At 47.6% G+C, this 12049-nt stretch overlaps 1 protein-coding gene across 2 annotated transcripts in view; it reads left to right on the top strand.

The window, feature by feature from the left end:
• FAAH2 (fatty acid amide hydrolase 2) overlaps positions 1-12049 on the top strand; it is a 47156-nt gene that overhangs the window by 20118 nt on the left and 14989 nt on the right. For both annotated transcript variants that reach the window (XM_090059245.1, XM_090059244.1), the window contains exon 9: positions 10243-10354. In XM_090059245.1, the coding sequence (XP_089915371.1) occupies positions 10243-10354 (112 nt within the window). The remainder of the gene's footprint in view (positions 1-10242; positions 10355-12049) is intronic.

Below are 12049 nucleotides of genomic sequence, written 5' to 3'. Positions count from 1 at the left end.
GGCTGAAAGAGGTTCAGGTCCCTCCGCCTCTCGTAGGGCCTGCCCTGCTGCCTCCTGATCATGCAGGTGGCCCTTGTCTGGACCCTCTCGATTCTGACCACATCCCTCCTGAAGTACGGCATCCAGAACTGGATGCAGTACTCCAACTGTGGCCTGACCAATATCACAAAGGATCACTTCCTTGGACCTGCTCATGATGCATCTGTGGATAACCGCACCTTGTCACATAGTCTTACTGACTGCGTCCTTACATTGGTGGCCCATGTTCATTTTAGAATTGATAATGACTTCTGCCACTGTGTGCTTTTGAGAAGGGAGTTCCTCAGCCTATAGTTATGCTGCTGGTTCTTTCTGCCCAAGTACAGTACCCTGCACTTGTTGGTATTGAATCCCATCCTAGTCACATTCGCGCACCCCTGTAACCAGTCCAGGTCCAGTTGTATCCTGTCCCTCCCTTCTAGCGTGCCCACCTTGCCCCAGATCTTGGTGTTGTTGGTGAGTTTGAACAGGGTGCTTTTCACCCCCTTGTCCAAGTTGCTAATAAAGAAATTGAACAATACAGGCCCGAGGACCAAGCCCTGGGGGACTCCACTGCCCACATCCCTCCAGGTTGAATATGACCCATCCCCACCACTCTGGGTGCGGCCCCCTAGCCAATTTGTGACCCATCTGACTGTGTAGGCATCAGTGCTACAGTCACTTAGCTTTTTAATGAGAATGGGGTGGAAGATGGTATCAAAGGCCTTCCTGAAGTCTAGAAAGTCTACATCCACCGCAACGCCTGCGTCCAGTGATTTTTTTTTGTGACCTGATTGTAGAAGGCAGTCAGATTGGTCTAATAGGACCTGCCCCTAATGAACCTATGCTGGTTGCCTGTGAGCATCATCCCCCCTGTTGGTCCATCACAGATGTGCTCCTGGATAATTTTCTGAACGAGCTTCCCCAGGACCAAAGTAAGGCTAATGGGCCTACATTTGCCTGGGTCCTCCCTCCCTTTTTTGAAAATGGGAACCACATTGGCCCTTTTCCAGTCTTCTGGCACCTGGCCAGAGCACCATGAGTGCTTGTAAAGCCGTGCCGGGGCCCTGCGATGACCCCTGCCAATTCCCTCAGTACCGTGGGGTGGAGAGTGTCTGGACCTGCTGATTTGAACATGTCCAGCCCCTTCAGAAGTTCCTTTACCCTAGGCCTGGTGGAGCCTCTCCTGAGTCCGTCCTGAATCCCGGTGGGGGAAATGTCTTGGTCCCTGCTTAGAAAAATGGAGGCAAAGAATTTGGTAAAAAGGTCTGCTTTTTCATCTGGTGCAACCACCAGATTGCCAAGTGTGTTTTGCAGGGGCCCCACATTGCCTGGTACCTTTTTTTACTCCCTACGTATTTAAAAGAGGACTTTTTGTTGTCCTTGATCCTTGTTGTTAGCCCTAGTTCCATCTCCACCTTAGCCTTTCTAATGACCTCCATACAGACTCGAGAGAGAGAGAGAGGTATAATCCTCTTTAGTGACAGGCTGTGCCCCCCCCCCCGCTTCCACTGGATGTATGCCACCTTTTTGGCTTTCAGGCATTCATGAATGCCTTTGGTGAGCCAAGGTGGTTTTTGAGCACTCTTGCCTGCTTTGACTCGCATTGGAACTATCACCCCTTGAGCTTGGAGGATCATCTCCTTAAGGAATGACTACTCATGTTGGACACCTAGCTCCCTTACTCTCCGGGACCAAAATCCCTGTTCTGACAATCTCCTCAAATCGCTGAAATCGGCACTCCTGCAGTCAAGGGCCTTGCTGCAGGCCCTTGACATCCTGCGCTGGATGGTGAATTCCAGTAGGTGATGATAGCTGTTGCCCAGGTGGTCGAGGACCTGGAGTCCCCTCACTAGGTTATCACCTGTGGCAAGGACCAGGTCTAGCAGGGCATTCCCCCTTGTGGGACTGCACCTCCTGGTAGGTGGAGGTCTTGCATCTTAGCAGGGAACCTATGTGAGCAGTCGGATCTGGCTGACTGCTCCTCCCAGCAAATGTCTGCATCCTTTGACTTAACTGCCTCTGTGAGCTGACCTGAGAATTCCTGGTCCAGCTGTTCCCCCTGGTTGGGTGGTTTGTAGTAGAACCCCACTGTTAAGTCCCTTTCCCCGCCCCCCTGTATTCTAACCTAGAGCACTTCAGCCTGCCCCTCCTCTGACCCCATCCTGTTATTTGAGGACGTGTATTGCTCTTTGATGTAGAGTGCCGCATCCCTGCCTTTCCTCCCCGTTCTGTCTTGCCTGGATAGTCTGTAGCCCCTAATGTTTACCACCAAATCATGGGTTGAATCCCACCAGGTTTCAGTGAGCCCTACTATGTCTGGGTTTGTACTAACTGTCCAGAGGGCAAGTTCCTCCTGCTTATTCCCCATACTTTGAGCATTAGTGTAAAGGCATTTAAGGCCTCCTATTGGTACATGCACCCTCCCGGCCTCCATCCCTCTCCTGATTCCTAGGACTATCTGAACCCTTGTCACTTAGCTGGATACTTCTTGTGCTCGTCACCTGTCTTGGCTGGGAGTTGTCCTCGTGTCCTGCTGTGGCCCCATCCCCTGGCAAAGCTAGTTTAAAGCATGCCGTACAAGATCAACCAACCTGGAAGAGGAGACATGCTTGCCTATAAGGGAAGGGTGAAGTCTATCCCATCTGAGCATGCCCCCTGCGCAAAAATGCAGGTCGTTTTCCAGGAACCTGAGGTCTGCCTGGTAGCACCAACTCCAAAGCTGCCGGTTGACCTCACTGATGTGGGCCTCATGTTGCTGTCCATGTCTGCTTTACTGGGAGAATAAAGGAGAGTACCACCTGTGCCCTTGTATCCTTGAACTTGGCTCCCAAGGCCTTGTTGTCCTTCATGATGCGTTCTGGATTGCTTCTGGCTGCGGCATTCGTTCCCACATGGATTAGGACCATTTCTCTGACTTTGTCCTCTTGCTTTAACTATTAGCAAGATTTTCATTAACTCAGTATCCTTGTACAGTCATTTTCAACTTTTTTGAGTCTCTCACCTTAATAAGCTGTCCTACTGCAATAAGACATGCAGAGCAGTCAGGCTGCAGGACTGTGATTATCTATTATGAAAAGGCCCTAACTTACATCATTGTAACTAGACTATAACCTCTTCAGCAACTGAAGAGAGATTTTACAGTTGTTACATTTTTTTCTTTTCCCTTTATTAGCCTCCATTTATAATTCATCTTCCCTTCTTCTTTCCTATTCCTTCCTCTCGGGTATATTCCAAGCTTTTTCCACATCCTCCGGTTTGAGAAACTAATCTAGCAAATGAGAAACATCTTAACATTTTTACCTTGGTATTTTTGGTATAGGTTCTTGTAAACTTGGCTGAACTGATATTTAACTAGTTGATGCTTTCCCTCTTTTAACACTGAGTCCTGGGGCTAGTGCGGTAGTGTGTTGAGGCAGGCCAAAACTGATGTTTGTGGTGTTCTGGCTGGGCACCAGGGACTGAAACTGAAGATGCTGCAAGTTAACGTTGCGTTCTTTGGAAGATCCGTGTGGAGCTGAGTTGTGTAAAAGACTACCCTCTTTCTGCTTTGCTTACATCAGTGCTGGTAGTTTTCTGAAGTTTTAATGCCTTGCTGTGTTTCAGGTCCTGTACAGCAGTTTTAATACTTCAGTTAAGCTGATTAATGGATTATCTGTGCAAGTAGCAAAAGAAAAACACACCTCTCTGAAGAACAATGTGCCAGGCAGACTTTTATCCTGTCCTCCTTGATCCTGTTTCTTAAATTGGGAGGAAAAAGCACTGCGGAAATTCTGTAAAAATAATTTTATAATTACATCTGCATCTTTTAATGCCATCATCTCTGGTGCACACATACCATTAAAACTAAATGGTACCAGTAATGTGTGCCCCTTCCTCATGATGGTAGCTCACCCTGCCTTTTCCATAGCCAGCATGAAATCACCCTGTCATGTTATAAAGATGCTTCTATTTCTCCTTGGGTGTTGTGGCATTCTTTGCTGAGTTCAAAGAATCATGGAGAAATAGGGCTGAAATGGACCTCTAGTCCAGCCTCCTGCCTGACGCAGGATCATCCATATACAAACCATAATCTAAACTCTTTACAAGGCTACTATCAACCCTGACACACTGCAGACCTGCCAAAGGTCAAGAACAGGGCCAGGGCAGCCAATGTCCTTCTGTGAAATGTTGCCAGTATATGCTCAAGATCCCAGGTAGAGGGCCACATCCCCCACTACAGAGGAAGGCAAAAAATACCCACGGTTTGCATCAGTCTGACCATGGAGTAAAATTCCTCTTTGACCCCAAATGTGGCTATCAGTCTGACTAAGAGTGGAGGAGGAAGACTCCCTAGCCAGGAACCTCAGGAGTATTGGTATGCCCCAGTCAAAATCCCCAGCCTTGGCTGTAGCTAACAGCTAATGCCTCTGAGGAAGGCTTAAAAACACCCTAACACATGTAGCAGAAAGGGTGAGGGGGGCCAGAGGCAACCAGCAAAGCCCAGAAGCATGGGAAATCTATATGGTAGAACATAAGCATCGCAACACCTAGATCATCCTTGACCAGTGGCTGTCTAACCTCTTCTTGAGCAGGGGTGACGCATATGGGTGCACGTGCACCTCCTACAAAAAGGCACTGCTCACTGTCAGCAGCACCCGTGGGCGATTGCTACTCACCACCTTGCCACTGGCACTGCTGGGGGCATCTGGGCTGATGCTGCCGGTGGCAGCTGCAGATGGTTGCCAACCCTTGGTCAATGCCCCCCCCGCTGCTGACGGTGGCAGCTGTGGGAGCTCCCCCACTTGCCACCGTGCCCCCCCAGCTGCTAGGGGCTCAAGTCATTCATGTTCTTGAGCACTGCCTGTAATGGAGAATCCACAGCTTCTGTAGGTTGTCTATTCCATAGTCTCACTATTTTAATGGTGAAGAAATTTTTTTGGACATCCAATCTAAACTTACTGTGCTGCAACTTCAAGCCATTGGTCTGCATCCTTCTCTCTGAAGCAAGGGGTGCTTTAACTCTTTTTTACAGCAACCCTTCAAGTGTTTGAACACTTCTTTCATGACCCCTCTTAAGTGCCTTTTCTGCAAGCTGAGCATGCCTAGCTCCTTCAGCCTCTCCTTGGATTACTTGCTTTCCAAGCCCTTGATCATCTTTGTTGCCTGCTTCTGCACCCTCTAATTTCTTTATATCCTTTTAAAAATGTAGAGCCAGCCTAGAATATCCCACAGTACTCCAGATGAGGCCTAACCAGTGCCAAGTAGAGAGGTATTATTACTTCCCATCATAGGCACAAACTCTGTGGGTGCTCCAGAGCTCAAGCACCCACTGAAAAAAAGATAGCAAGTGCTCATCACCCATGAACCACAGATGGCTGCTCGCACATTTAAAAAAAACAATCCCCCCCCCCAAAAAACAAAACAAAACAAAACAAAACATGCTTTACCACAAGAAGCAGCATGTTACTTCACCCTGGCTCTTCACTGTCTGTTAAGATTGGCTATTTCAGCAGGGCTTTTTGCCACTTTTAGCTAAAACTGATTCAATCAGCTATTAGATGAAAGTGCCAAAAATCCCACTAATGTGCCTGATTGTTACAGATGCTGCAGAGCCTGGTTGAAGTAATGTGTTGCCTCTTCTGGGTATGTGCAGCCTGGGCCCTGCTCTGGGCCCTGCTGGCGCTGGCTCGTGCTTGGCTGTTGCTGCGCTTCATGCGCCTGCTCACACTGCTCCTTCCCCCTGTCTGCCATAGCGATTTCTCTGCACCCCCCCACCCCCAGACCCCACCTTGCCCACCAGCTGGCACCATGTGATTCCCAGCTGCAACACTGGGACCATAGGAGCAGATAGGATGTTGTGCCAGAGTCAAAGGGGAGAGGAGAGGAGGGAAGCATCAGGAGAAGGGCAGCAGTGGAGATTGGGGTTGGCGGGGAGGGTGGGCAAGTGACAGCAAGCAGGTGTGTGGGGCCCGCATCAGTGCCCCATGGCCAGGACTGGCAAGAATGCAGAGCCTGGGTTTGCAGGGGCACTAGTGGAGGGCACTGCCTGCCATGGGGGGAGGGGCAGACTGTGGGCAAGCTCTCCCCCTCCATGCAAGATGCAACTCTCCCCAGCTGCCCTCCCCCCCCAATCTCACTCTCACACACACACACACTCACACACACACCCTCCCACAATATACAAGAGCAAGGCTTCATTTTAAGCTGTTATATTACAACTCTGTGTACACTACACAAAAACATGTGAATCAGGGCAAAAATATTTTTTGAAATGAAATTAATGAATGAGATGTTTGATTTTTAGAATATAATTTGGTATTTTTCTGGTTCAGAAATGACAAAACCCTTGCTGAAAAAAGTAATTTCACGGGGCGAGGGGAAGGACTTCTGTTGGCAAAGGTCAGGGGTTAGGGGAAGAGACTTCTGGTCCCAAGATGGTGACCAGGGGGCGGGGTACCTTTCAAGAGGTGGGGCTACACATGCGGCCCTTTATGGTTTGTCAAAACTCAGTAAGTGGCCCTCTGCCCGAAAATTGCCTGCCCCTGATTTAAAGTAAAGTACCGTTTTGTTTTTTGTGTTGTGCTTTGTTAACAACTGCAAGCAACCCAGGGTAAAAACCACAGTTGACGATTATGCCTCCCATATCTTACACCTGATGCTTGTATTGGTGCGTCTCAAAACTATGTTCACTTTTTTCAAGGTTGCATCACACTGCAGACTCCTATTGAGTCTGTCGTCTACCAAGACTCCCAAGTCCTTTTCCATAGTGTTTCAGCCATGTTATGTGTGTGTTTTTGATTATTCCTCCCAAGGTGTAGCATGTTGCATTTGTCCGCAATGAACTTCATCCTGTTAGCTCTATCTAGCCCAGCTTTTCAGTCTGTCAGGATCCTTCTGAATTGCACATCCTCCACTGTGTTCACAATTCATCCCAGTGTCATGTCATTGCAAACTTGCTCAAGAAGTTTTGTATGTCGGCATCCAAATCATTAATAAACACATTGAATGGCACTGGGCCCGGGGACAAACCCCTGTGGGACTCTACTCTAAACTTTGTGCTATTCTGACATGGACCCATTAATAATTACCCATTGCTTGCACTATTGAGTCAGTTCTCCATCTACCTTGTAGTAGTTTGGTCCATCCCACATTTCTCCAATTTGTTTACGAAAAGGACATGCAGGGCCTTGTCAAAAGCCTTCCTGAAATCCAGATACACTTTATCCACAACATTCCCTTCATCCACCCAAGTAGTTACTTTCACAAAGAAGGAGATCAGGTTTGTTTGACATGATTTGTTTTTTATAAATCATTGCTGACTGCTCGTGCTCAGTCTTTCCACTTCCAGATGCTTGCAAATGGCTTTCCTTAGGATATGCTCCAGTAACGTCCCAGGTGTTGAGGTGAGGCTAAATGGTTAGCATTTTACAGGAAACCTGTACAAGCTCTGCATGTATTTTGCAATTAACATTATTCTTCCCTCTGGCTAAAGACGAGAATAAATCACTTTGATCCATTGTGTAGGAGTGTTCTGTGCAGAGCTGTGCGAAATGGCAATGTTCCATTTTGACTAGTGTTTTGACGGAACAGCATTTCGTTTTGACTTTTGTTTCGATTCGATACTGGCTCTTCTGTTTTGTTCTGTCAGAACAGGGTTGAAACGGTGAAAGAGACTTGGGGGTCATCATTGACCACAAGACATGAGCCTGCAATGCGATGCTGTGGCTAATAAAGCGAGCAAAACTCTGGCTTGCATCCATAGATGCTTCTCGAGCAAATCCCGGGACATCATTCTCCCCTTGTACTCGGCCTTGGTGAGGCCGCAGCTGGAGTACTGCATCCAGTTTTGGGCTCCACAATTCAAAAAGGATGTGGAGAAGCTTGAGAGAGAGTCCAGAGGAGAGCCACGCGCATGATCAGAGGTCAGGAAAACAGATCTTACGATGACAGGCTGAGAGCCATGGGACTCTTTAGCCTGGAAAAGCGCAGGCTCAGGGGTGATCTGATGGCCACCTACAAGTTTATCAGGGGTGACCACCAGGATCTGGGGGAACATTTGTTCACCAGAGCACCCCAAGGGATGACTAGGTCGAACGGTCACAAACTCCTGCAAGACCGTTTCAGGCTGGACATAAGGAAGAATTTCTTTACTGTCCGAGCCCCCAAGGTCTGGAACAGTCTGCCATCGGAGGTGGTTCAAGCACCTACATTGAACACCTTCAAGAGTAAATTGGATGCTTCTCTTGCTGGGATCCTATGACCCCAGCTGACTTCCTGCCCTTTGGGCAGGGGGCTGGACTCAATGATCTCCTGAGGTCCCTTCCAGCCCTAATGTCTATGAAATCTATGAAACATTTTGCCCATGGGATATAATGGGGAAGGACAAAACAGCCTATAACTTTGTAATTTCTGGGCTGATTTGGATGAAACTTGCAGGAATGGTAGCCCCTTCTGAGGGCATGAATCGTGCCAAGTTTCAAGGAGATAGGTGCAGGGGGTTCGGGGAAACGGCATCCCAAATTCTTGAAACCAAAACTCATATCATGTGTATGTGTTAAGCCCCAGCGGGATCAAAACTGCAAGCATGCTACCTCTGCTGAGGCCATGAAGACTGCCAAGTTTCAAGGAGATAGGTGCAGGGGTTTGGGGGAAACTACCTCAAGCTGTGGACAAGCAAAACTGGTGACATGGGTGACACTGCGTGTGGTAAGGCGCAGCAGGGTGAAAACTGCAGGCATGCTAGCCTGTGGTGAGGCCACAATGCCTGCCAGCTTTCAAGGAGATAGGTGCAGGAGCTTCTGGGTTCTGGCGCCCTGCACCTCTAGCTGCTGACAGGCAAAACTCGTGTCATAGGTGCTTCTGTAACTCTGTCTGTCTTGGGGCACTGAGGGAGGAGGGAAACTACTGCATGACTGGCTGCTAGACCCTGCTGTGGCCACAAAGCCTGCCAGCTGTTAAGGAGATGGGTGCCGGAGGGGTTCTGGGGCCCTGCACCCCTAGCTGCTGACAGGCAAAACTCATGACATGGATGGTTGTGCTAGCTAGCTACTGTTACACAATCGCTCATGATTCACTTGGGGACCAGCTCAATACACAGTAGCTAGCGAAGATAATGAGTTAATGAGCAAGGATTAACACCTACAAAACCACAGACTAAGGAGAGGAAAGAATCAATACAGAGCCAGGAACTGCTTCTGCCCCAAGACAGAGACAGTCAGTTGCACAAGCACCCATGTCACAAGTTTTGCCTGTCAGCAGCTAGGGGTGCAGGCCCCCAGAACCCCCCTGCACCCATTTCCTTAACAGTTAGCAGGTTTTGTGGCCACAGCAGGGCCTAGCAGCCAGGCCTGCGGTAGTGTTCCACCCCCCCCCCCCACCTACCTCCATGCCCCAAGATGGACACAGTTGCACAAGCATCCAGGACACGAGTTTTGCCTGTCAGCAGCTAGAGGTGCAGGGCCACAGGACCCAGACTCCCCCTGCACCCATCTCCTTGACAGCTGGCAGGTTTTATGGCCTCAGCAGAGGCTAGCAGGCCTGCAGCTTTCACCCTGCTGCGCCTTAACACACACAGTGTCACCCATGTCACAAGTTTTCCTTGTCTACAGCTTAAAGTACAGTTCCCCCCAAACCTCTGTGCCCATCACCTTGAAACTTAGCAGGATTTGTGGCCTCCACAGGGGCTAGCATGCCTGCAGTTTTGACCCTGCTGTGGCTTAACACATACACGTGACACAGGTTTTGCTTTCAAGAATTTGGGATGCAGTTTCCTCCAAACCCCTGTACGTATCTCCTTGAAACCTGGCTGGCATCATGCCCTCAGAAGGGGCTACCATCCCTGCAAGTTTCATCCAAATCAGGCCAAAAATGACAAAATTATAGGCTGCTATGTCCTTCTCCATTATAGCCTATGGGCAAAACGTCAAAACAGCGTTGAAATGGTGAAACATTTTGATTTGCCTCTTTTTGTTTCACGGCTATTTCGACTAATATCGTTCCACTTTGATATTCCTGTTTTGGCCTTGAAATGGGTTGAAACAGCATTGAAACAAAACTGGCAGCAAAATTTCACACATCCCTAGTTCTATGCTTCTGTTGTCTTGTCCTCATCCCATAGAGAATGTAGATAATCAGATAAAGGCTGCTAGTGCTGCATATAAATTAAAATTGGAGGTTGCCACATTTGTTCAGCTACCACACTTTAACCATAGCAAGTCTCACTGAACACTTTATATATTGCAGGAAACACAGATGTTCATAGACCTTCTTGGCGATCATGGGAAACCTGTATGGCCATCGTGGGAGCTACTGAAATGGTTCCTGGGGATGTCATCCCACACACTCCCTGCAATTGGTAAAAATCAGTCTACCAGAAAAATAAATTCCTAGTTGTTTAGATAATTTTACGACCTGCACATGTATTCTGATATGGTCATGAAATTTATTACAATATGAATGAAATGACACAATATTGTAAACTAAGTATAGAATCATAAGAAAGTAGGACTGGAAGGGACTTCACCTGGTCACTTGGTTCAGCCTCCTGCTCAAGACAGTCATCACTAACTAAACCATCCCAGCCAAGTTTACAGGAAGTAGGGTCAGACCAGGTTAGTATTTGAATGGTAGATTTATAAGAGATGCAAAGGGTGGGGAAACTAACAGAGTAAGTGGCACTGCTTCCCTTGAACCATGTGAAATCAAGGTACCAATGAGTTTTGTCCATCTAGGGTAATGGCTCCCAATCTTCTTTTGCTGTGACCCTAAATCTGGGTCATGACCCCTGCCCCTGCTGACAACTCACTCATGCCTGGTGGTGCCAGCAGAGTCCAGGCTGGGCTGGGATTGCAAGGGGCAGCAGTGGTGAGAGCCACGTGGACCATGTGCTGGGAGAGCCCCACGGGTGGGAGGGGCAGACCCTCCCCCCAATTTGGGTTGTGTCCTGAGATTGGGAGCCACTGATCTAGGGTATTTTGCACAAAGGTGGTTTGCCCTGGTGTTCTGTTTTGATCTCCATCTTGCATAATTACCTCCTGTTTCTCTAACTCATTCCCAGCAGTTATGGGTGGAAATGTTTTCCCTCACATGTAGACTGAAACAAATGTTGTTTGCTGTTACAGCAGTTGTCAGAGTCCACCCAAAAGATGGCTGAATTTAATAGTGAATAAGTGAACATGTCTATAGTTTGTATTTATAGCATTGCTGTAAGCAAAAGCAGGCATGCGCATGGCACATCACAAAGTAATCTTTGAGTCTTGGGACATGTCATCAGATGGGTAATCTGTTTTCTGGCTTTTGAGGTTTTCACTGGAATGTTTCCTCTTCATTAAATTTTTTGGACATTGAATATCTACCATTTTTAATAATTGCTGTTTAGTCTCTTTCAGCATTGGAAGGGTGCAAATGCAAAGGAAATATTAGAGTGAAACTTTAAGGAAAATGCAGGCAGGATAATTGGGTAAATTTCTAAACTCTGAGGGCTGGAGGCTCAGTAAGCTACAAAGTGACCTCCTGAGGGGAAAATTGCTGGAGCGATGGTTCTCTCAATCTTTTTAGATTCAAGGCTTCTTTTGGAAAATGCCAGCTCTTGGTTTTCACAGATTTTGGCTGCAGAAAAAACAGAGAACAAAGAACTCAGAAAGCCCACAGCAAGTTGGAATGTTTTAACACTGCATTTCTTTATGAAATGTCTGGATTTATCTAGTGAATTGCTTTTGCTCACCTAACAGCATTAACATTACATGACACCCTATAGCACCCTTGAAAAGATCTCAAGGTACCCCAAGGTGTCACTGTCATCCTGATTTGAGAAACATTGGATAAAGCCTTGCTACTTGGGTCATTTAAAACTTCTTTGGATTAAATGCTTGCAGATGCATGGTAAGATAGACTGCCACATTGGCAGAACTTGTGGGATGGCCAGGGAAAGAGATTGGAGTCTCTGATAGAAATTATACTGAAAAGATCTCAGAACAACCAACTTCCCCTCTGAGCTAGTAAATTTTGCTTGGAAATGTGCCTCAGTGGCAGAAAGAAAGATAAAGTATGA

The sequence above is a fragment of the Crocodylus siamensis genome, chromosome 8, assembly GCF_052110815.1.
Source record: "Crocodylus siamensis isolate JL-2025a chromosome 8, ASM5211081v1, whole genome shotgun sequence".
In the NCBI taxonomy this organism is placed as follows: domain Eukaryota; kingdom Metazoa; phylum Chordata; order Crocodylia; family Crocodylidae; genus Crocodylus; species Crocodylus siamensis.
The sequence above is the reverse complement of the archived record's forward strand: the minus strand, read 5'-3'. Positions and strand labels throughout refer to the sequence as shown.